General features: G+C 40.7%; 1 protein-coding gene across 11 annotated transcripts in view; it reads right to left on the bottom strand.

Moving 5' to 3' along the window:
• The window catches only part of Obsc (Obscurin), a 2,548,720-nt gene that overhangs the window by 1,338,854 nt on the left and 1,185,361 nt on the right, over positions 1-24,505 (bottom strand). For all 11 annotated transcript variants that reach the window (XM_067772951.1, XM_067772955.1, XM_067772952.1 and 8 more), the window contains one exon: positions 14,291-14,851. In XM_067772951.1, coding sequence (XP_067629052.1) covers positions 14,291-14,851 — 561 coding nt within the window. The remainder of the gene's footprint in view (positions 1-14,290; positions 14,852-24,505) is intronic.

The following is a 24,505-nucleotide window of genomic DNA, read 5'->3' as shown; positions in this document are numbered from 1 at the left end:
CCTCATCATCGACCTGGAACAACACTCCGCCAACACCTATTTTGGAAGCGTCGCATTGTATTACAAACTCTTTGGAAAAATCGGGTTGGGCCAAGACGGGAGCGAAACTCAAGGCTACTTTAAGTTTTTCTAGGACCTCTATAGCTTCAGAGGTAAGCTTGAACGGGCCTGATGACTTACGGAGGCAGTCGGTCAAGGGACCTGCCAAGTCAGCAAAATTGATAATAAATGCCCTGTACCAATTCGCCATGCCCACAAACCTACGCACCTGCCGAAGAGATTTAGGGATCGGGAAGTTTTGCATCGCTTCTATTTTCCCTGGATCCACTTTCAAGCACCCGCTGCTTATCAAGTACCCCAAGTATCGAATTTCTTTCTGACAAAATTTGCTCTTTTTTACGTTTATTGTCAGACCTACGTCGGTCAAACACTTTGCCACTTCCGCCAGCAATTGCAGGTGCTCCTCAAAGTTCGTACTGCATACCATCAGGTCGTCCAGGTAGACGAAGACATTCTCCCGCAGACGCGAGGGGATTGCCTTGTCCATCAGCCTACTCATAGTATGCGGTCCATTGCACAGACCAAAGGGCATTACCTTGAAGTGGTATAGGGGTCTCCCCGGAACCGCGAATGCTGTTTTTTCCTTGGAGGACTCCGTCAATTTAATCTGAAAGAACGCGTCCTTCAGATCAATGCCACTAATAAAGTGCGTATTTTTCAGTCTGCTCAATAAGCCGTTAATATGAGGCAGCGGGTATGAGTCTTTCTTAGTCACCGCGTTGATCTTCCTGGAATCTATGCACAACCTAACATTACCTGGTTTCCGGACCAGTACCACAGGACTACACCACGGAGAGTTCGATTCTTCTATAACTCCCAATTCGAGTAGCCTGTCTATTTCGCTAAAAGCTTCGGCTTGTCTCGGTAGGGAAAGAGGGAAATGTTTGCTTTTTATAGGAACAGCATCCCCGGTGTCAGTGTGATGCTCCACTAACTTTGTTTGCCCCAGACCTAGCTTTTCGTATGAAGGAAACATCTCTATGATCTTTTGTAAATCTCTTCTCCGGGTTGGTAACAAATCATGGGGATTAAGTTCTTCGTCCTTTTCCTTGCTACCCTCTATGCAATCTACACTGGGGAATATTTCGGGAGCTAACGCAAATGCTCTCCAAAAATCAACACCGAAGTAAGCTTCTTGGAGAAGTGAAGGAACAAGGTAAAAACGAATAATCTTTGTGGTATTCTTGAAGGTGACCGGCAACGATATCGAGCCTAAGATTTTTTGGTAGTTGCCACCCACGGTGTATATGAACGCATGTAGGGGTTGATAATCGAAGCCGTTATCTTTTAGGAAGAAAATTTTTCTAAGCGGGGTCGCCCCTCGGCAGTGTCTGGCAAGCGCTCCGATTGTATTTCTGTCATGAAAAGCTCTCAGTGAAAACTCATCTGCCTTGCAGATGCCGTTCGGAGTCGGCATAAAACATGTAGGTCCCGTCCGGCCAATCTGTAGGGAAAAATCAAGAGGAGCACGACGCAAATTGGAAGAGAAGCTCTGCCTTAGATCTCTTCGGAGGTTATCGCGCCTTACATTTTTTTTTTATTTATTTATCTTTTAGGAATTCTACACCATTCTTCCCCAAGATGGAGACGTTGGCTACCGAGTCCAACAACCCTACAATAAAACTATCTTTTATTTTTGCCTTCACGAGAGGCCTTTCATCCTCCGTAAGCATTAACGTGGTGGCTTGCAGCAATATACGCTCCTGTACTCTCCTGTGATATCTTTTCCTGCACTTCAAAATATTTTCGGATACCGGTTGTTGTTCAAAATTTGCATGTCTTATTTTTTCATATCTATGTTCCCTTTCTTCTAGATTAAGTGAGAAATGCGTCTGGCAAGCGGCATCCCTATGCTAGCGTTGCAGAAATCTGGTCGGTTCGCCCATCGTGGATGAGGACGTTTGACTATCGGATTCAGAACTATTGGAACTATCCGTACTGTCAGGGAAAGTTATTATTACAATTGGGTATTCTTTCGCCAGGGTACTACTGCACCTCGGAAGCTCACCACCCCCATCCAACCCGGTACCTGCGAGAGATCCACCCTCTGGTTCAGCGCACGGGACGACGCCTCGAGCACTGGCTGGTGTGGGAGCTATGACGCCGAACGAGGTTCTCCCGCCTTCTCGCTCGGGTGCTGGTCTATAGGGCATTTAGGAGTAACTACTCCCCTATGGCCGCATTTAAAACAAAACACTCCTAATGGGTTCCTGGCAGTATATATATGAATGCCCCATTGCCTGATAATTCCAACATTGGATTCTTGAATAGTCCGGTTTCCTGTTACGTCGATACTCCAACGCCTCTATCTGCGGATCAGCTTCGCAGTCCTCGCCTTCCATCCTCATGTCCGGGGTTATCGTACGGACTTCGTTCACGTGCCGTCCTGGGTAAGTGCCTCCCAACAGCTTGCTTTCTTTCAGCACTTGTTCTCCTCTGCGTGCTACATCGCGTAGATCATGGAGGGTCCTCACTTCCGCGTTGAAGTGCATCAGCTTAAGGCTACTGTTGACGTTCCTTTTTATGATGTCAATCAGTAAAACCTCTGACATTGCTTCTCTTAAACGCGCGTTCAAGGAGATTATGTCCGTGTGGAATACGTCATAGCACTCACTTATCTTTTGCTTACGCCTGGAGATCTCCATCATGATCTCGTGGTCACTTTTTAGAGTACCGAACTCTCTCTTTAGGGAATAGCACAAAAAGGCATATGTCGCGTTTGGGTTTTGTTTCGTAAATAACCAGTACCACTCTTCGGCCCGCCCAGAAAGGAATAGGTGGAAACTAGCCATTATTTGGTCGTCAGTGCATTGTGTACGTTCACACAGGGTGTTTAGCTTAAATAGGAAGTCCGCAACGCTCCCAGTACCGTCGAACGATATTTTCCACTCCTGGGGTTTCACTACTATGCTGCTCGGAGCAGGGTTCAGTGGAGTTACAACTGCTGGAAGTGGGTTGCATTCCGTCCTAATCGCGTTCCTATTGAAATTCATTGATTGTTGAGTAGACTCTAGATCTGCGTTGAGTTGGTCCATGTTGTTTCGAATCGTCCCTATCTCCCTCCGCATTTCTTCCTGCGAGGTTCGGAAAAGCTGGTGTAACACTTCCACCCACGAGTCTCCACGAGGAGCTTCGGTATGGATCCCTGGGGTATTCGCCCTGTCGCTTGCAGCTTCTCTAAAATTTCCATTTCCATGATTTAGTGGTAAAGCACCAGCTCCATCCAGTGCGTATGTCGACACATTGGTTATTAGCCCCGAGATATCATGCGCGTTTAATAGGGGCGCATTCAGATTACTGATGCTTCCCGGTCTATACAATTTTTCGCGGTGGTCGTTTAGGTCCGAGCCTGCATTCGTCCCTGCGGGATCTCCATATTGGCCACCTACTAGCGTATGCATCACCAGGGGACGCTTAGCCTTCGAAAAAGCCCCCCTATTATTGCTACCCCCGGTGCTGGTTCCCTCTAAGGTTTCCAGCACTACCGAACGGAGTATGCCCAAATGACTGGTCACGCGACATTATAATCAGGAAAAAATTTGTAAATTGTTAAATATTAGTATTGATATCAAAAGGAAACTTCTGTTTGAAGCAAAACGTAAAGTAGTTAGGGTTTAAGGAAAAAGGTCAGAATTCACCCCCCTTCACCCTATATTCTAGACGATGGTTTGTTAAAAAAAAAATTTATAAATATATATAGAAAAAAAAATTGCGCGAGGGGAAAAAAATTCGCGAGAACAAATGCTAATAATATTTGTTCGATAATCGTATCGAAAAAAATTCAAAAACTGTAAAAAAAGTGATTAGTTAAATATATAATACAGGTGGTGATGGGAATACTGACATCCCATCATTAGAAGGCACTTAGGGGTATTAGGAAAAAAAAATTGTTTCCTACAAAAAAATTCACTCATACTGGTCCCTAGTCCTCCCAACAGCAATTAAGGGGATCTTAAGGGTCCACCTCTGAGACTGGTTGGGGCCACTAGGGTCAGCCCCAGACACACACAGTTTGATCCCAACACACCCAGCGGCAACGCTGGGGCGGTCTCCAGGGGATAACCCCTGGGACTGATTGGGGGTATTGGGGCCTTCTGTCCATCCACCCTGGGTACCCCCCCCCCCCCCCCCCCCTGCCACCGCCGCTAAGGGTGGAGCGGCTTCAATGACCGCTCCCCAGACTGGTGGGACAGGAAAGGGTGCCGTTTTGGATCCCAGCTCACCCCCTCACAATCCAAGTGGTATTCTAGGGTACCACCTGAGACGTGGGATGAGCTGGGGTCCTTATAACACACACACACCATTCATACTAAACGAACACAAATTCGGCAAAAGAGAATTGATTTATAAAAAAATTGTAACGTTAGAAAAAAAATTATAAAAATCCCTATTAGCGGACATATATATCACCAAGCCGACTAACGGACAACATCCGGGAAAACTAAAACCCCAAATCTACAAAAAACTAAGTGCGTGCAGCACTGCCTCACCGGGTGAATAAAAAATCCGGAGGACTTGACGTGTAGTCTTGTGGATCCCTCAGCTACCGGAGAATAGAAATACCTGATCACCTTTTTGAGAGGATTCGTCCGGTGGCACCACTTCACGCGACGTGTCAATGTGGGAAGATACTCGGATATCCAGCACTTCCAGAAATGGTCGCGGAGTTGACGAGCAATAGGCCATTGTTGACGCATTGAGAAGGTATCAGTTGAAACTCCGGATGCACATGGTGTCTGTGCGGTATTAGCCGATCCCAATAAGAAATCGTTTGGTGTTAACGGCTGCTCCTGATTCGCATCTACAGGCAAGTGTGTGAGAGGGCGGGAATTGACAACATTTTCCGCCTCAATCAAGAAACAGTTGAAAGTATGTTCCTTTGGTTTGACTTCTTTCATTGTTTGTTGCAAAACTTTCTTGACCGACTGAACCATACGCTCCCATGCTCCTCCTTCGGCCGGATTGTGAGGCGAATTGAAATACCACTCGACACCTCGTTTCGATAACTCACTTTGTATTCGATTGCATTCGAAGACTTCGTAGAAACGTTTGGCTTCGTTGTTGGTGCCAACGAAGTTGTTTCCGTTGTCGGATCGTAGACGTTATGGCACTCCTCGGCGATTTATTAAATTTCGAATCACGGTTATACAAGAGTCGGTGCTTAAATCGTGAGCAATCTCTAAATGCACCGCGCGTATGGTAAGGCATGTGAAAAGAGCCACCCATCTCTTTTCTGTACTGCGCCGAACCGTCACGGAAACAGGACCGAAAAAGTCGAGGCCTGTGTATGTGACGGCCTGACGTATGGCGTCAATCTGTCTATGGGAAGTGGTCCCATCAGCGGGTTGATCGGGGCAGCTTTTCGGAGACGGCACACTTGACAATTGGCTATAACGCTTCGTAGAAGGGTTCTCAATCGTGGTACCCAATAGACACGGCGTACGGAACATATGGTAGCTTCAATGTTTTGATGCCCCATAAGCATGTGGTGATTCAGCACTACCAATTTCGTAAATGTGTGTATAGGCGGCAATATTATGGGGTATCTAACGTCCATTGGCAACCAGCTGGCAGCATCAATACGACCTTGTACTCGCAGGATTCCTTTTTCGTCTAGATATGGTGACAGTAGTACCAGAGAGCTTTGGTGTGTTATACTCTGCCATCACGAATTTGTTGAATCTCGGTATTGAATGCCGCGTTTTGGACGATACGACATAGAAGGTGTTTCGCTGCTTCCAGATCACTGGCAGTCAATCCGTAGCAGTTACCCAAAATTGGAACTTGGCGTCGACATCTTTTAGAAAATAGGATTACCCAGGCTGTGGTTCTTATCAACCTGCTGAGAGACGAAAAACGATCAAAATTTATGAAGTGACAACTTATGATGCTCAAAGTGAATTGTGATCGCATCTCCTCATCTGGTTCAATAGCAGAAATGTCTTCGGATGGCCAGGTATTCTCAGGCTGGCGCAGGAAAATCGGACCATTAACCCAACGACTTGTCGTGGAAAACTCAATTTTGTTGTTGTTACGTGTAGCTTCGTCGGCCACATTATCGGCAGTAGGGATCCATTGCCAATTGGATACTTTAGTGGAGGCAAGAATCTCTGAAATCCTATGTTGCACGAATGGTTTGTATCTTCGGTGTTTGCTTCGTATCCAATTTATGACGGTTTGGGAGTCACTCCAGAGGACGCACTTGTCAATGGTTGCGCTGTGCTCCTCGATCACTGTTTCCATAAGTCATGTTCCGAATATAGCAGCTTGCAGTTCTAGTCGCGGCACCGTGAGAGGTTTTAGTGGTGCGCACTTGGATTTAGCGCTGATGAAACTGACTCCAACTTCTTCCCGGGCGTTTGTATACCTCCAATAGGCAACAGCAGCAAATGCGTTCTCGCTTGCATGCACAAAAATATGCAATTGTAATTTTTCAGGCTTTCCTCCATGAAAATAATAACGAGGAATGGCATATTGGTTAATTGATGAAAGTTGCTTGCGCCATCTTTCCCACAACTCGGCAACGTAGTCGGGCAACGGCTCGTCCCAGCAGGCTTCTTGACGCCACGCCTCACGCATGAGAAGCTTTGCGCCAATTACGAAATGCGCGATAAATCCGAGTGGGTCAAAAACTGACATGACCACACTTAGTAATTCCCTCTTGGTAGGTCGTCTCTTTCCTTCAAGTACGATCTCACTGACATTGTGGAACTTCAAGTTAAATTTGAAACAGTCTAAATTTGGCTGCCAGTACAGACCCAGCACCTTTTCTAATGCTAGACCTTCCTTCTTTACGAGAATTTTTGTGACATCAACGCCATCCAAAGCAGCGAGAACTTCCGATGAGCTAGATGTGAAGTTACGGAGCTCGAAACCGGCATCCATGTGTATCGACTTCACTTGGCTTGAAACTGCGATAGCTGTTTCTGTCGTGTCAAAACTTTCGACGAAATCATCAACGTAACGGTACGCCAAAATGGCTTCAACTGCACGGGCTGTGCATGGATTTTCATTGCGATGTTCCAAGGCGTTTCGAATTTTGACGTAATGCGCAAAACATGGCGAGCACGCCGCTCCAAACGTCATCACACACATTTCATACGTGTCTGGTTGTCTATCGAGGTCACCATCTCTCCACAGGAACTTCTGGGATTGTCTGTCTTCTGAACGTACCAACACCTGGTGAAACATTACCTTTATATCACCGCAAACGCCCACCGCTCCTTCACGGAAATGGAAAAGAATTGATGGCAACGGTCTGTATTCTTGAGGACCTTTCAGCAAACAATGATTTAACGAAACACCTTTAACTTCAGCGGCAGCGTCAAAAACAATTCTTAACTTGTTTGGTTTGTTAGGGTTCGTCACTGGAAAGTGTGGTAGATACCAGGTGCGCGGTGTTCTGAAATTTTCTTCAGGATGTTCAAGCTTACGTGCATAACCTTTTTCGACGTAAGATTCAATCATGAGTGTGTATGCTGCGGCCAAGTTAGGTTCGCGGTTCATTCGTTTCTCCACGCTTACTAGTCTCCTTTATGCCATATTATAACTGTCTGGCAGATGCATGTTGTCGTCTTTCCACAGTAGTGCCGTTTCAAACCTTGCACCAACACGGCGGGTCGTCGACTGCAACATGCTCCTTGCGCGTATATCTTCGCAGCTCGCACACCGAAACTTTCAGTGTCGAAGAAGTAGGCTACCATCTTGTGGAGATCTTCATCAGTCTTACTATTCATCAAAAGGCATGTAGATGACTTAGGTGTAGTGTTGTTTGATGGCCCAAACACTACCCAACCCAATTCTGTATTGGCGGCATACGGACCTTTCTTACGCATCGCAAAGGTTTGGGATGCAATACCCAAGTGACAATTGTCAATTCCTATAAGTAGTCTCGGCACTGTACTGGATTGTTGCTGCAGTGGTAACTGGCGCACTTGTTCTTCATCGCACATTAAGTCAGAATGACTAAGACTTTGTGATGGCAATTAAAGATTCTTGACAACGTACACATTCTTCAATTTGTGTTTCTTTGACATACCTGCACCAATGACACTAATGCTAACCATAGAAGTTGGTTCTTATATGGCATGGTCACCAAACCACTGAACGTTGAGGTGGTGCGGCTGTCCGTATATTTCCAGCTCGTCAGCTAATGTTTTGTCAAGCATGGTGACAGACGAGCCTTCGTCCAACAGGGCATACGTGTTCACATGTAGTTGCTTGCCATATACCGTGACTGGCAGAATACGAAAGAGCAGCTTACCTTCTTTTGAATCCGCGGCACAACTAATCACTGAAGCTGATGGATCATTGGGCTGATGATTTACTTGTGCTGGCGGCACTTGTTTTGGCGGCGATGGCTGAGTTGATGTGGATTGAACGGCCTTCTTTGTTGACGATGATGATTGCACTGGCGAATGAACAGGCTGGGATTCATGCAGCAATTTGTTGTGCATTCGATTGCATCCATTGATGCCACAAACCTTTCGTTGTCTTCAGTCACGTGAGGAGTGACCTGCATTAAGGCAGGCAAAACATAGGTGATGAAATTTCACTTCGGCCCACCTCTTGGCCACTGATGCGTCGAGAAGACGTTTACACTCGTATGGTTTGTGCTGACCCTGGCAAACTGGGCATTTGCGTTGTTGTTGCTTTTCGTCTACTTGTAGTAGCACTCGGCGTTTTGTGTCACGTCCAGAAAATTGGCTTTCGTCCTGAATGGAACAAATGACATCGGCAAGTGATATCAACCAATCACTAAAATGTACTATTGAAGCTCGCGGTTGCACGGTGACTGCATACCGGCCCCATTCGATACGCTTACTCATTGGGAGTTTAGAGATTAAGTCGTCCAGCAACATTGGGTTGGCTAGATGGTGGTGGGCGTTGGCGGATTGCAAAAATGTGCAAATATTTTTGACCTTTATTGCAAAAGGAACGAGCTTACCCAAGGCGATCTCCTTCACTTTTTGCAATTAGCTTCGAATGAGCTGCTCCGGGCGTCCAAATCGACTCTTGAGTTGATTTATAATGCAGTCAACGTTGTTGGGGTGAATAAGTAGAGATTCATGTGCGTCACCCTTGAGGCACTTTTGTAGCCGTTGGTTGTTATCAAAATTGGAGTAACCATACCTTAACGTTGACTCGACAAAGGGTGTATAAAAAACCGGCCACTCTTCTGGACGGCCACTAAACTCTGGCAAATCTAATAACTTCCGCGGTATGTATGCAGATGATGATGCGGTTGGCGCTGTATAAAATTGTGTATTGGCATTAGGCTGCGGCATAGATACATTGGGCAAAAATGATGTGTTCATATTGTTGGCTGACGATACTAAACGAAAGGCAGTAGGTTGCGAGTAAAGGTCATAACGAGGTTCGGTATATAGTTGGCCTTGAGTTGGCATTGAACTTATGCCATGAAAGGAATCAGCATATAGTCGGCTTTGAGCTTTTGGCTGTGAGTTGACATCGTAACGAATTACAGGATAGAATTGACTTGTAAGAGTATGTGCACTTGTCAACTGAGCTGGCATTGACTGCGGTATCGCTGGCTACGACACGGCTACTGCGCTGCTGACGTGTGTGGTTGTAAAGCTGGCGCTACGTAATAGTTCTGTCCTGAGGGTTTCGTTTTGCATGTCACATGTCACGCACTTCTAAAGTCCAACTGAACAATTTCCAGTTTTCTAAAATCCAATTTACGTTTTCCAAGATCCAATTGACACTTTCTAATTTCCAATTGACTATTCTAAAATCCAACTGACGCTTTCTAAGTTCCAATTGACTATTCTAAAATACAATAGACGCTTTCTAAAATCCAGTTTACGTTTTCTAAAATCCAATTGACGCTTTCTAAAGCCCAACGGAACAATTTCCAGTTTTCTAAAATCCAATTTACGTTTTCTAAAATCCTTTTGACGCTTTCCAAAATCTAACTAACGTTTTCTAAAATCCAATTGACGCTTTCTAATTTCCAATTGACTATTCCAAAATCCAACTGACGCTTTCTAAAATCCAATTGACTTTTCCAAAATCCAATTGACGCTTTCTAAAATCCACTTCACCCTTTCTAAAATCCAACTTGAAATGGTGTAGATGAAGGCAGAGCTTACTCGGGAGCTTACACCTCTTGTTGCACAAGACCATATCCATCGGTCAACCCCGTTTCTCCCTCTGCCTTCCAAATGGCTTCCTGGGTTTTTATACACTTCTGTCGAAAGATGTTACCTTATCAGTATGAATCTTCTAGTTGAATCCTCTACTAGTTACTTTCACGATGCAAAAATTTTACATTCCTTGGTATTTTTCGTCCTTGGCTTTAATAACTCTCATTCCTATCGCAATATTTCCTAAACGCTACATTGCTATCGTATCTAAATGGCGTGTTGCTCTTCTTCCAGCAAGTTCGGAACATTTGTCAGAAAAAATAAAGAAAAAACAGCCGAATGTCAAAAAAACCTAACGAAATACAAACTAGCTCATTTGTTTTTAATGAACAAGGTTGTATTTTTAGCTCGATTGTTTTTAATGAACTAGGTTGTATTTTTTGCTATTTCGTTAGTTTTCTGTAATATAGATCACACCAATGCTTAGGGCGCATAAGGAGGGAAGGCGGCAAAAAATTTAACAGAAAATTCAGAAAAAATATAAGAAAATAAAGTAGTGGTATAGGTATAAACACCGTTTTAATTGTGTGTAAAAATGAACTAGTATTGATATTGAATAGTTCTACACTCAGAGAAAAACGCCGTTCTAAAATCCAGCACCACCGGACCCATTTCAAGCTTTTCATATTCTTACTTTTTTGTTCTTGAAAAACGAACAACCTGTTCTCAAAAGAACAACCTTCTTCTTGAACTGACAACAATGTTCTTGAAAAGAGAACGGCTGGTCATGAAATATGAACGAATGTTCTTAAATTAAGAACAATGCTCTTAAATTAAGTTCAAGAAAAAAGAAACGGTATAATTCGTGTGCACTAAAATGTTAAATACAACATTTGGCATCAGCTACCAAGCAGTTGTAGTGGCCTAGGGGCTACGATGTTGCGGTTGCGATCGTGTGGCGTGAGTTCGATCACCGTCAAACTCTGAAGTTTTTTAAAACAATTTTTCTATATTCTATTTTTTTAACTCTTAGTTTTCGTTCAGTTCCACTCATATATGTACAGCTAATTCTCAAACTTGTTATGAAATGTTTTAAATATATATTCAGATTGCATCAATAAAAAGAAAAACTTCTCAATAAGAGAAAGACATGAAAAAATGCATGTTATGCTTTTTTTTCATCATTTGGTCTTTAATAATAGCTTTTTCGTTATTAATATTTTTTATTAATTACAAAAAAATTATTATTAATAAAAATAAATAAATAAATGGGTACTAATTGGAAAAATCACCTTCCCACTCCATCCCCCCACTCCCTCCACCAAAGATCAAGAACAAACCGTTCTTGAATTGAGACCGAAAAATGTTAAATCGACAACAAATCGTTCTCGAAGCGTGAGAACGAAAATTCTTAAATCAAGACCAAGTAGTGCTTGAAATGAGCCCTGAAGATTCACACATCAATACCAAAGTGGTCATAAAATACGAACGGTGTGCTTGGAAAAACAGTTCTTAAAACAAGCCCATCGGTCACGAGTTAAGAAAAAACGTACTTAACAGACTTTTGTCAACGAATGTTCTTAATTTTGAACTTATTTCGTTCGCTTTAGAATTATTTTTTTCTCTGAGTGTACGCAGTTGTCTAATTGTGCCCTTGCGATAAAATTTGTTCATTAAAATTGAAGCGTTTTCAGAAACACTTTTTTCTTCGCAGAAGTTTAAACATTTACAATTATTTTCTTTGGCTGCGAGAAGTTTAAACTCAAAAAACTTTTCTCACTAAACCTAATACGGTTTCAGTACTGGTGTAAGTGTGTAAACTATATTTCCAAAACCTAATGGAATACAAGGAAAAATACAACCTAGCTCTCTAATAACAAACGAGTCAGTTTGTATTTCGATAAGTTTTTTTTCTTGAAACTCGACCGTTTTTTCTCTATTTTTGCCGACAAATGAAGAAATAATTTTCCCGTGTTATTTGCATTGTTTTTATTGTTAAAAATGTTAATAAAAAACAAAATTTAACACAAAAATATTTCAAACTCACTAATTTTAGAGGAATATTTCCTCGCTTTCTCTTGGTAGAAATTGTTTTTGTGTTTTGAAGTTCCGATAAAGTTTCGCCAGTTTTTCTAGGTCGGAATCCAAGACAAAATAAAGTATGTCATATAGGTATTATTGGCAGTAATTAAGAGAAAATGTTTGTTTATATTCAAGTATTTAGTTATTTTTTCTACATGTATCTTTAATATTTATACCAAGATTGAAGGTATATTGAAGCAATGCGACTCTACTCCTCTTGCTGTTCTTCATTCCACTCCATTCGACTGCTTTTTGACTGTCTTCCATTCTATTCGCAACATAACCTCAATTGAAGCTACCAAACTATATACTAAATAATGAATAAAAGTTGTATTTAAAGTACAGAGTAGACAACTAGTTTTGTGTATTATTTATCTTCTTCAAGCTGTATTACATCTATCAATAAACTACGCTTAATTGATTTGAATTGCGAAGCGTTTTGTTTTTTCTTGTGAACATAACTGTATATTGCTGGTACAACGCCGGCACGGGAGTTTTAAATACGAAATCAAAAAAAAAAAAAAACAGCCTACAAAATTTTTGGGATTGTTGCAGCATAAGTGCGATAGGAAAAATTTCAATTTAGGTACATTCGATAGATGTTAAATTATTTTCATTTTCTTTAAAGCAAATCATTTAGTAATAATTATCTTGTTCTGCCACGAACGTCAATTTACGAACCAATAGCCGTGTTTTTTTTTACAAGCGTATACGTTTACGTTTGCGCGTAAAAAAATGCGGTTAGATAATGCTTAGGAGACCCATCTAGCGGCAGTGGTTAAATAACTAGCTACAGAACAGGGTGTACCTAAAATCGGAGACACAAACCTCTGGTGGCCATAATGTATAACTTATAGCTGAATCAGTTGCGATAAATAGTGGGCACGCATAGAATATATAGAATTAGTGTAGAGGGTGAAACATAGACACATATTTAAGTTACATCTGAGTATAATGCGTATTGAAATTTAGTAGGACAAATTTTATCCGCAGCAATTTCAGAGGTGTATTTAAAGTTTGACGCTTAGCAGTCCATATAAAGTTTAAGCGTAAACGTCTATGGATGTAAAAAAAAACACAGCTAATATTAGTATGTTGATATTCATTCTGGTAGCATGAAATGTCCATCATTCCAGCTCAAATCAAACGGTTAACGTGGTTGCTTACGTCATGAATTTACATCCCCCGTGTTCCAATGAAACGTCAACCAGATACGGATAGAGATTTAACATGAAAATGCAACAACAATGTGAACCATATGGATGGTTGTTGTATTTGCATGTTAAATCTCTATCCGTATCTGGTTCACGTTTCATTGGAACACGAGGATCGTATGCTTATACAATGGTAGTACACATGATAAAAACACTTACGAGGTATAACCGTTCTTTCTTCTCATCGGCCATGATATTTTATTAAGTTTTCGCGCAATATAATATTTAAACCCCAGTCACAGAACAAAACCAATTCAAAAAATAAACAAAGTAAGTAAGTAAGTAGTATTTAAATTTGTTTTAGTTTTGAGAAAAATATATATACGTATGTATGTCTGCAGCTGAGAAATTTGAAATGTTTTTCATTGCAGAAAACGTTAATAATTTCAGAAACGGTTACACCTTGTAGGTGTTTTTATCACGGTGGTACTATATACATACATATATGCCCCGACAGACGACAATGGTGTGCATTCAGACAGCTGATTTTGAAATTTTTAAATATAAAATTATTTTGCACAAACACTTGTCGGAATAATGCAACATGTGTATGTTTGGAATTGGAGGCGTTGGTTCCCCATTGTAATTAAAAATATGGTTGGTGTTAAGTGGAGGCACATTACATACAGGAATTGCACTTCATATATCGGGGGTGAATCTGAAGAAATAAAACCCGTTAGAACTTCGATATAGAAGTTAGGCCAGAATTCTGAATATTTTTTGATGGATATTAGTTAGCTTTAACGTTGAAAAAGGCGAATTAAGTGTCCCATTTGTCTACCGTATAAAAAGCATTTCAAAAAATGAATAAAACATAGCACATACCTTTCACTACGAGACTTATTGATGATTCATCTAAGCCCAACTCATTCATTGCATGAATGGTATATTCACCTGCATCTTCTGTTGTCACATTTTTGATTACCAGTGACATGCTTTCCTCATCGGCAAATAGAATTTTATGTTTCTCACCAACTTCAATAACTTCCCCATCATGTTTCCATTGAACTCCTGGCTTTGGGAATCCTTTGCATTGTAACTCTAAGATTGCTGTTCCTCCTATACTTGCATTAGCTTCTCGGTGATCAATAATCAAAGAGGGTTTTTCAGGTTCTCTATGCAGAGTTTGTATAGCACCTTGAACCGAGAGTTCGGCACTGCAAGAGATATTTCCCGTTGTAGTTTGTGCTACGCATGTGTAAATTCCAGCATCTTCAGGTTTAACATGTTGAAATACTAGAGCAAGAGAATCTTCATCTTCCCCGAACAAGACTTTAAACCGCTCTTCAGGATCGAACTCGACACCATTACGTTTCCACACGAAATTTGGCTTTTCTCCAGGAGGAAGGATTTGACCGCTTAAAGTTCCAAATGGATTTTTGTCCTCTGTAAGTAATTGAAAAAATTTAATTTTAAAAATAAGTTATGATTTTTTTAATTATGGTCATATGGTTTTTTTATCCATATATGTAGCTGTAAACACAACACCGAACCGCACCGAATTAACCGCAAAGAACTTCGCACTGTCAAAAATAATACCGGCGTAATGCAGTCAAAAACAATCAGGTCTGTTCAAAAATTTGTATATTGAAGTGAAAATCACAATACAAATACAAAATTATATGTACATTGAAACTTTTTAAATTGAAAAAAAAATAAATTTTTTTTTTAATGTTTAAAAAATTTTGATAGCCCCTTGATGAATACATTTTGAATTAAAATTCTGAGCTACAATAGTTGTAAAATTTTTTTTTGTCAATTTGTTAGTGTAAATTTGAGTATAATACCGAAATGCCTTGGCTTCATGTAGAAGTGCTTTTTGTACTTTCATATGAATGGAATGTGTATGTGAAAATAACATAACAAATAACATTAGGTACTTAAGTAAATCGACTGCTGAGTCTAATATCACTCTATTTCAAAACGCTTTTCAAAAACGCCCCACCTCAAAACTGTTTTCAACACCCTACATCAGAATTTTTTTTTCGACAACGACCTATCTCAGAATTTGATTGAAGAACGCCCCATTTCAGAATTTATCTCAGCTCAAAATGTATTGAATTTATACCGAATTTTGAAATAGGACATTCTTCAATCAAAGTGCTGTGAAATTCTTTTTTATATCTAAGTGTGCATTTGTATCTGTACCTATTCTTCAGGGCAAAACAAAAATGCTATCAGTGTTTAGGGATTGAGCAGCTCTGAACACAATCAAAGCGAATAGCGAAGTTTGCCCGACAACATTTTGCGACGATAAATTTATTTTTATCGGCGGTGGGTACTTCACGGTAATATTTGCTTGAAGATTAACAAAAACGCGGGTTTTCCGTCAAATTTCATTAAAAATTTTATCAAAATAAAAGTTTACTATAGTTGGAATTGTCGAATTTCATGCCACATTTCCCGAGTGGTGAAAAACCTACCCGCGATTTGATGGTTTACTGTTTCCCCATTTTTCAATCTTTTCGCGGTTCTCTTAACTTCACGTCCCAGAAAAGTTTTAATTATTTCCATCCTTTTTTGTATATGGCCACTCTGAATAAAAAACGTTCGAAAATTTCCGCGCCGGTATTGTGTTTTTAGCAGGCGAAATAGCTGGACGTACTTGGAGAAATGATAGCGCCCGACGCAACGGGGCGAAGCTCGTCATCTTTTTGCATTGCGTTTACAGCTTATATCGCATGTTTTATTGTAAACATACGTAATTCAAAATTGTCATGGGAAAACGCAAACAAGGTTTTATTATTTCATTCATTAGATTCATTACAAAAAGGAGCACCAAGAATAGCTATACCGGAAATTTTTGTACCGTAGAGAATTATATACCTTTAATCATGATACAAATATTACAAGGTAAAACCGGTGAGAGTCAAATTGCGTGTAACAAATTTTAAAATTCTTACGGCTCTCATATTTTGTTATTTAATTTTGACTTTGTTTTCATTACAAAAAAATTAACATAAACATTATATTTTTATTTTATTACTAGCAAGTACCCGGCTTAAAAAGTAAATCTAGTGAGTTTTTGCTATTTGGGTATAGTTTAAAAGAAGAGATACAAATACATATGTCAAGTATTTTTTCTTCTACGAAGGTAATAGTGTAATACCCTCTGTTGTATGAAATGCAAACACTTTTAAATTCGTTAGCGTTATAAACTATTTATTAATGAACAACTTTGCAAGAAAACGCAAAAAGATAACAATTCAAATAACATTAGGTACTTAAGTAAATCGACTGCTGAGTCTAATATCACTCTATTTCAAAACGCTTTTCAAAAACGCCCCACCTCAAAACTCTTTTCAACACCCTACATCAGAATTTTTTTTCGACAACGACCTATCTCAGAATTTGATTGAAGAACGCCCCATTTCAGAATTTATCTCAGCTCAAAATGTATTGAATTTATACCGAATTTTGAAATAGGACATTCTTCAATCAAATTTTGCGGTAGGGCATTTTTGAGTCAAATTCTCAGGTAGGACGTTTTTGAAAAGAATTTTGAATAGGGTGCTATTCCACTCAGCAGTCCAAATTGGATTGTAGAACGTAAAAAATTAATACATAAAATAAGGTACATTTTTTTCATTAATTAAAACTTCCGGGAATATAACATTCTTTGTTTTATTATCATTTCCAGGAATGAGAAAACTTTGATTCTGTGGGGATACAGTTCTTGAAATAGCGAAATACAGTTGACCGTGAGAAAACACTTCACTACGAAGGTCTACGCCATCATAACTAAATGTTTGTCCTTGCGTCTTATTAATTGTAATTGTATTAGTCCAAGTGTAATAGGCGGGTACTTCGGAGTAAAGCAAAGTCTTTGCAAAATCGTCAACTGAACAAAGGGGAAAAATGCTATCAAAGCGGTTTGTAGTGGTTCCTTCAGTACCATAAACCCTTTGTCCATTTTCGAAGTAAACAGATAGATGTAAAACCGTTGGGATTGCTCATGAATCGAAAAACCCAGTAATCTCCAAATACCTTCTGATGTGCTTAAATATCTGCCATTCAAAAAATTTTGCACTTCGTCTTTATTATCTTGAACGGAAAAGTCGCTGCCTTTGTTGACATACTTACAAATATATTTTACTAGCCTTTACCCACGGCTCCGTCCGCAAGGAGAAAATGAAATATATGGGCCATTCACGTTAGCCTGCTTATCAAGTTATCCGTTAACAATTTTTTTCTGTCTAATGCACTTTATTTTTGTAATTGAGAAAAAAAAAGAACTAAATGAGCTGATAACCTGATAGGATCCCCAAATGATTCCGAAATTATCCAGAAAAAGCCACGAAATGACCCCGACGCTATCGCGGACGCATTCCGAAAACCATCCAGAAATGGCCCGGAAGGGTCTCCAAAAGTTCCCGGAATAGTCCAAAAAAAAACCCGAAATGTCAACCACACGATTCTAGACTTATCCAGAGAACCACACAGAAATTATCCCTAAAGAGTACAAAAATGATCCGGAATAGTCCCGAAAAAGTTCCGAAATGACCGACGGGCTCCCGGACGGATCTCAAAAACCATCCAGAAAATATCCAGGAAGGTTCCCTAAATTATCCCGACATAGTCCAGAAAAAGTTCCGAAATGGCCCCGAGGGGATCCACGACGGATCGCGAAAACCATACAGAAATGATTCCGGAAGGGTCTCAAAATGATCCAGAAATTGTTCGGAAATGACCCCGATGGGATCTAGAAATGATCCCGGAAGGGTCCCAAAACTATCCCGAAAAAGTAACAAAAACATTTCGAAATGACTACTACGGCGTTCCGCACGGATCCAGAAATGATCTCGAAAGGGTCCCTAAATGATCCCAAAATGGTCACGAAATGACCCTGATGGATCCGGCAAAACATCAAGAAATGATGCCGCAAGGGTCCCCAAATGATCCCAAAATAATACAGGAAAAGTCACAGAATGACCTCTAAAGGGTCTTCAAATGATCCCGAAATTACCCTGATGGTTTCCCGTACAGATCCCGAAATCCATCCAGAGATGATGCCGGAAGGGTCCCCAAATGATTCCGCATTAGCCTCGAAACAGTTCCGAAATGAAGCCGACGGGATCCCGGACGGATCTCGAAAACCATCCAGAAATGATCCCGAAGAAGTCCCGAAATGACGCTGACGAGATCTCGAACTGATCCGAAAATGGCCCTGACGGGATTTCGGACAGATCCCGTAATCCATCCAGAAATGATCTTTGGAGGGTCCCAAAATGATCCCGAAATAGTGTCGGAAAAGTCCGTACGGATCACGAAAACCATCCAGAAATGATGCCGAAAGGCTCTTCAAATTATCCCGTATTAGTCCGGAAAAAGTCCCGAAATGACCCCGACGGGATTTCTGACGGATCCCGAAAACCATCCAGAAATTATGCCGGAAGGACCCCAAATTATCTCGAAAAAGTCACGAAATGACCCAACAGGATCCCGGACGGATCCCGAAAACAATACAGAAATGATGCCGGAAAATACCCCAAATGATCTCGAAATAGACCCGGAAAAGTCCCGAAATGACACCGAAGGGATCCCGGACGGATCCCGAAAACTATCCAGAAATGATGTCGGAAAGGTCTTCAAATTTTACCCTAATAGTCCCGAAATGACCCTGACGGGATCCCGAAAACCATCCAGAAATGATGCCAAAAGGTCCATAAATGATCTCGCATCAGTCGAGAAAAAGTCCCGAAATGACCCCGACGGGATCCCGGACTTATCCCGAAAACCATACAGAAATGATGCCAGTGGGTACCCCAAATGATCCCGAAATAGTCTCGAAAAAGGCCTGAAATGACCCCGAAGGTATCCCGAACGGATCCCGAAAACTATTCAGAAATGATGACGGAAGGGCCCATAAATGATCCCATAATAGTCCCGAAATGGTCCTGACGGGATCCCGGACGGATCCCGAAAACCATACAGAAATGATGACGGAAAATACCCCAAATGATCCCGAAATAGTCCCCGAAAAGTCCCGAAATGACCCCGAAGGGATACTAGACGGATCCCGAAAACTATCAAAAAAATGATGCCGTAAAGGTCCTCAAATGATCCCCTAATAGCCCCGAAATTACCCTGACGGGATCCCGTACGGATCCCGAAAACCGTCCAGAAATGATGCCAAATGATACCGTATTAGTCCGGAAAAAGTCCCGAAATGACCCTGACGGAATTTCTGACGGATCCCGAAAACTATTCAGAAATTATACCGGAAGGGACCCCAAATGATCCCGAAAAAGTCACGAAATGATCCTGTATTAGTCGATAAAAAGTCCCGAAATGACCCCAAAGTGATCTCGGACGGATCCCGAAAACTGTCCAGAAATGATGCCAAATGATACCGTATTAGTCCGGAAAAAGGCCCGAAATAACCCTGACGGAATTTCTGACGGATGCCGAAAACTATTCAGAAATTATGCCGGAAGGGACCCCAAATGATCCCGAAAAAGTAACGAAATGACCCCGACAGGATCCCGGACGGATCCCGAAAACCATACAGAAATGATGCCGGAAAATACACCAAATGATCCCGAAATAGTCCCAAAAAAGCCGGAAAAGACCCCGACAGGATCCCGGACGGATCCCGAAAACCATACAGAAATTATGCCGGAAAATACCCCAAATGATCCCGAAATAGTCCCAAAAAAAGTCGGAAAAGTCCCCGAAGGTATCCCGGACGGATCCCGAAAACTATCCAGAAATGATGCCGGAAAACTCCCCAAATTATCCCCTAATAGTCCCGAAATGAACCTGACGGGATCCCGAAAACCATGCAGAAATGATGCCGAAAGGGTTTCCAAATGATCTCGTATTAGTCGCGAAAAAGTCCCAATATGACCCCTACGGGATCCCGGACGGATCCCCAAAACCACTTGGAAATGATACCGGAAGGTACCCTAAATTATCCCGAAAAAGTCCTGAAATGACCCCGACGTGATCCCGGACGAATCCCAAACACATCTGGAAATGATGCCGGAAGGTACCCCAAATGATCCCGAAAAAGTCTTGACATTACCCCGACGGGATCCCGGACGAAGCCCAAAACCATCTATAAATGATGCCGGAAAATACCCCATATGATCCCGAAATAGTCCCGAAAAAGTTCCGAAATGACTTCGGCGTAATAGTCCCGAAAAAGTCCCAAAATAACCCCGACGGGATCCCGGACGGATCCCGAAAAATATACAGAAAAAAATCCCGGAAGTGTCCCAAAATGATCCCGAAACAGTCCCGAAAAAGTCCCGAAATGACCCCGACGGGATCCCGGGCGGATACCGAAAACCATACAGAAATGATCCCGGAAGGGTTTCGATATGACCCTGACGGGATTACAAATAAGGTGAAACTAATTAATAATAAAAGCATGTTAATAAGGCAGCAGGCGCGTTGAAGCGAATGAATAGTTACAAACAAACATACCGGGAAAGCTAATAAAAGCGTGCTAATAAAAACAATTGAAGGAGTGGGGATGGCGAGAGGAGACGGAGAGCACCAGCGATCGTTTTTCCAAAACTGTTTAGATCTCGATCTGTATGAGCCAGATACCAAAAATTGTTGATTTAGGAGAACATGTATATTGAGTTATAACAATTTATCGATTTTGCACCAGAGGGGGAGAGGGGAAGGGGGGGGGGGGGGGGTGAGGATACGGAGGGTGTCACTGCCCACTTTGTAAGCCCTCGACTTATTTGACCTATTGAGTTTGTGATATTGGTGAAGGCAGTAGACGTAAAGTTATAATGTGTAAAATTATTAAAAAGTAATTGTGCGAATGGTCGTGAGACCCCCACCCCCTTTCCATTTTCGAAAAAATTTTGCCAGTAGGCTATTGTGTATCTATGTCCCAAATTTCATCAAGATCCGTGAAGACGTTCTGGCGTGATTCAGTTGCATTTTATTTAATAATTTGGGAAAAAATTAAACAACGTGACATCAGGACGGACAAGGCGACACCTGTTTCGATTATACCTTGTAAATCTCTTCAAAGCCTTTTCTCCCGGGAGTGGGAGTAGAACCCGCACTCGTACGATAGTTGAAATGGTTACAAACGCATTCAGCTACGTCATGCCTTAGTTGTTGTAAAGTTCTTCCCAATTGCCTTCTCTTGCCTATATTCTTCTACACATCACATACTTCGTATGTAAATTATGTGTTGAAGTTATGCATGCTTGTAAGACGGTTTCAGAGAAACTTGGTATTGTTGCTATTTTTGTCCTATTTATAGAACTACAACGAATTAACCAAATGTTGTCTGTTCGTATGAGTTAATCGGGGATTACCCGTGTTGCTTTAAATGTATGGAAACATTTATTTCAAACAATTTTTAATTTTATAATTTAGTTAATAATTTGGGAAGAATTTAAACAAAGTGACATCAGGACGGACAAGGCGACAGCTGTTTCGATTATACCTTGTAAATATCTTCAAAGCCTTTTCTCCCGGGAGAGGGAGTCGAACCCGCACTCCTACAATAGTTGAAATGGTTACAAGCGCATTCAGCTACGTCATGCCTTAGTTGTTGTAAAGTTTTTCCCAATAGCCTTCTTTTGCCTATATTCTTCTATACATCACATACTTCGTATGTAAATTATGTGTTGAAGTTATGCATGTTTGTAAGGCGGTTTCAGAGAAACTTGGCATTGTTGCTATTTTTGTTCTATTTATAGAACTACAACGAATTAACCAAATGTTGTCTGTTCGTATGAGTTAATCGGGGATTGCCCGTATTGCTTTAAATGTATGGAAACATTTATTTCAAGCAATTTTTAATTTTATAATTTATTTAATAACATGGGAAAAATTTAAACAACGTGACATCAGGACGGACAAGGCGGCACCTGTTTCGATTATACCTTGTAAATATCTTCAAAGCCTTTTCTCCCGGGAGTGGGAGCCGAACCCGCACTCTTACGATAGTTGAAATTGTTACAAACGCATTGAGCTACGTCATGCCTTAGTTGTTGTAAATTTTTTCCCAATTGCCTTCTTTTGCCTATATTCTTCTACACTTCACATAATTCGTATGTAAATTATGTGTTGAAGTTATGCATGTTTGTAAGGCGGTTCAGATAAGCTTGGTATTGTTGCTATTTTTGTTCTATTTATAGAACTACAACGAATTAACCAAATGTTGTCTGTTCGTATGAGTTAATCGGGGATTGCCCGTATTGCTTTAAATGTATGGAAACATTTATTCCAAGCAATTTTTAATTTTATAATTTATTTAATAATTTGGGAAAAATTTAAACAACGTGACATCAGGACGGCGAGCAGGCGACAGCTGTTTCGATTATACCTTGTAAATCTCTTCAAAGCCTTTTCTCCCGGGAATGGGAGTCGCACCCACACTCATACGACAGTTGAAATGGTTACAAGCGCATTCAGCTACGTCATGCCTTAGTTGTTGAAAAGTTTTTCGCTATTGCCTTCTTTTGCCTATATTCTTCTACACATCACATACTTCGTATGTAAATTATGTGTTGAAGTTATGCATGTTTGTAAGGCGGTTTCAGAGAAACTTGGTATTGTTGATATTTTTGTTCTATTTATAGAACTACAACGAAATAACCAAATGTTGTCTGTTCGTCAGTTACAAAGACGAAAAAATACAATAATTAAATTATAACTGCTACTAGGGGGCTGGCACCTCCCCACTTTTCAAAAAAATATAGCTAGTAGATCCTTCTAGACTATTGGCTATATGTGTGCCAAATTTCATCCACATTCGTCCAGCCGTTCTTGCGTGATTGAGGCACAAAACAAACGTGTGGACATACAAACATCCAAACATTCCCATCTATAGATATAAAAATAAGTGCACATTTTTGGTGTTACTTTATAACTTGAGACCGGCTCCACCAAATTCAACCAAACTTCTACGGTACATTTGGGCTGTAATGTAGATGGTTTCTGTAAAGTTTCATACCAATAGATGGTGCTTATTTGCATATTTGCGTTACTTCATGAAATGGAATTGGTGATGCTTGTAGCATCGATAATAGTTGGTCGTTATCGATAAGTATACTTTGTGTCACCACTATGTACATTACTAAATAAAGACAGTTGAATTGACAAGCTAAAAGAGGACACATCAATGCAACATGGCGCTGCGGACAAACTAATAAGTGAAGTATTGAAATAAAATGAAATTAAGATCAAGAGAAATTAAAAGTCCAAAAGTAATACAAAATAAAAGCAGAGTTATTAAAAAAGAAAAGCGGACAGAGAAAGTAATTGATTTGATCATAAAGAAAATTCCAGTTGAAGAACTAAAAAAGTGTGAAGCAGTAACAAAGGTAACTGCAAAAGTGATTAAAAACGAAAATCAAGTGAAAAAACAAGAGCGTGAATCTTCGTTCTATAAGCACATGATCAAAGAATTCGGCAACTCAGCTTTGACACTTGAAAATAATTCATTAGCAGAAAACACGATTGCTATTAAAATGGGTGACTTCGTAAGAAAGCCCGAGCCTTTGCAAATTGATGGGAATTTATCAGAAAACTGGCGAAGATTTAAACGAAATTTTGATATATATATGCAAGCAAAAGAATTAAATACAAAGCCAGATGCTGTTAAAATTAATGTTTTCTTGAATATAATTGGTGAGCGGGCTGTTGAGGTGTATGATACGTTTCACTTGACAAATGCAGAACAAGGAATTTACCAAGCGGTAACAAAAACATTTGCAGATTTTTGTGAACCGAAAAAGAATGCAGTATATGAGCGCTTTATATTTTACCAGCGCAAGCAAAAAGATGGGGAACCTTTCGACTCATTTCTAATGGACATAAAACGGTTAGTAAAAAATTGTGAATTCGGGGAAAAGGAGAGCGAAATGCTGAGAGATCAAATCGTTATGGGCGTTTCAGACAATAATTTGCCAATACGTTTATTGGAAGTACCAAACTTAACATATGAAGCAGCCGTGAAGAAAAGCAGAGCGAAGGAAGCAACGAAAGAGCAAGCACAAACAATGAATACAATGAATTGCACGACGGAACCAGTTAGTGAAATTCACCGTCGCAATA

The sequence above is a fragment of the Eurosta solidaginis genome, chromosome 3 (genome assembly GCF_040869045.1).
Source record: "Eurosta solidaginis isolate ZX-2024a chromosome 3, ASM4086904v1, whole genome shotgun sequence".
Taxonomy (NCBI): domain Eukaryota; kingdom Metazoa; phylum Arthropoda; class Insecta; order Diptera; family Tephritidae; genus Eurosta; species Eurosta solidaginis.
This window is presented reverse-complemented; position numbering and strand designations above follow the sequence as displayed.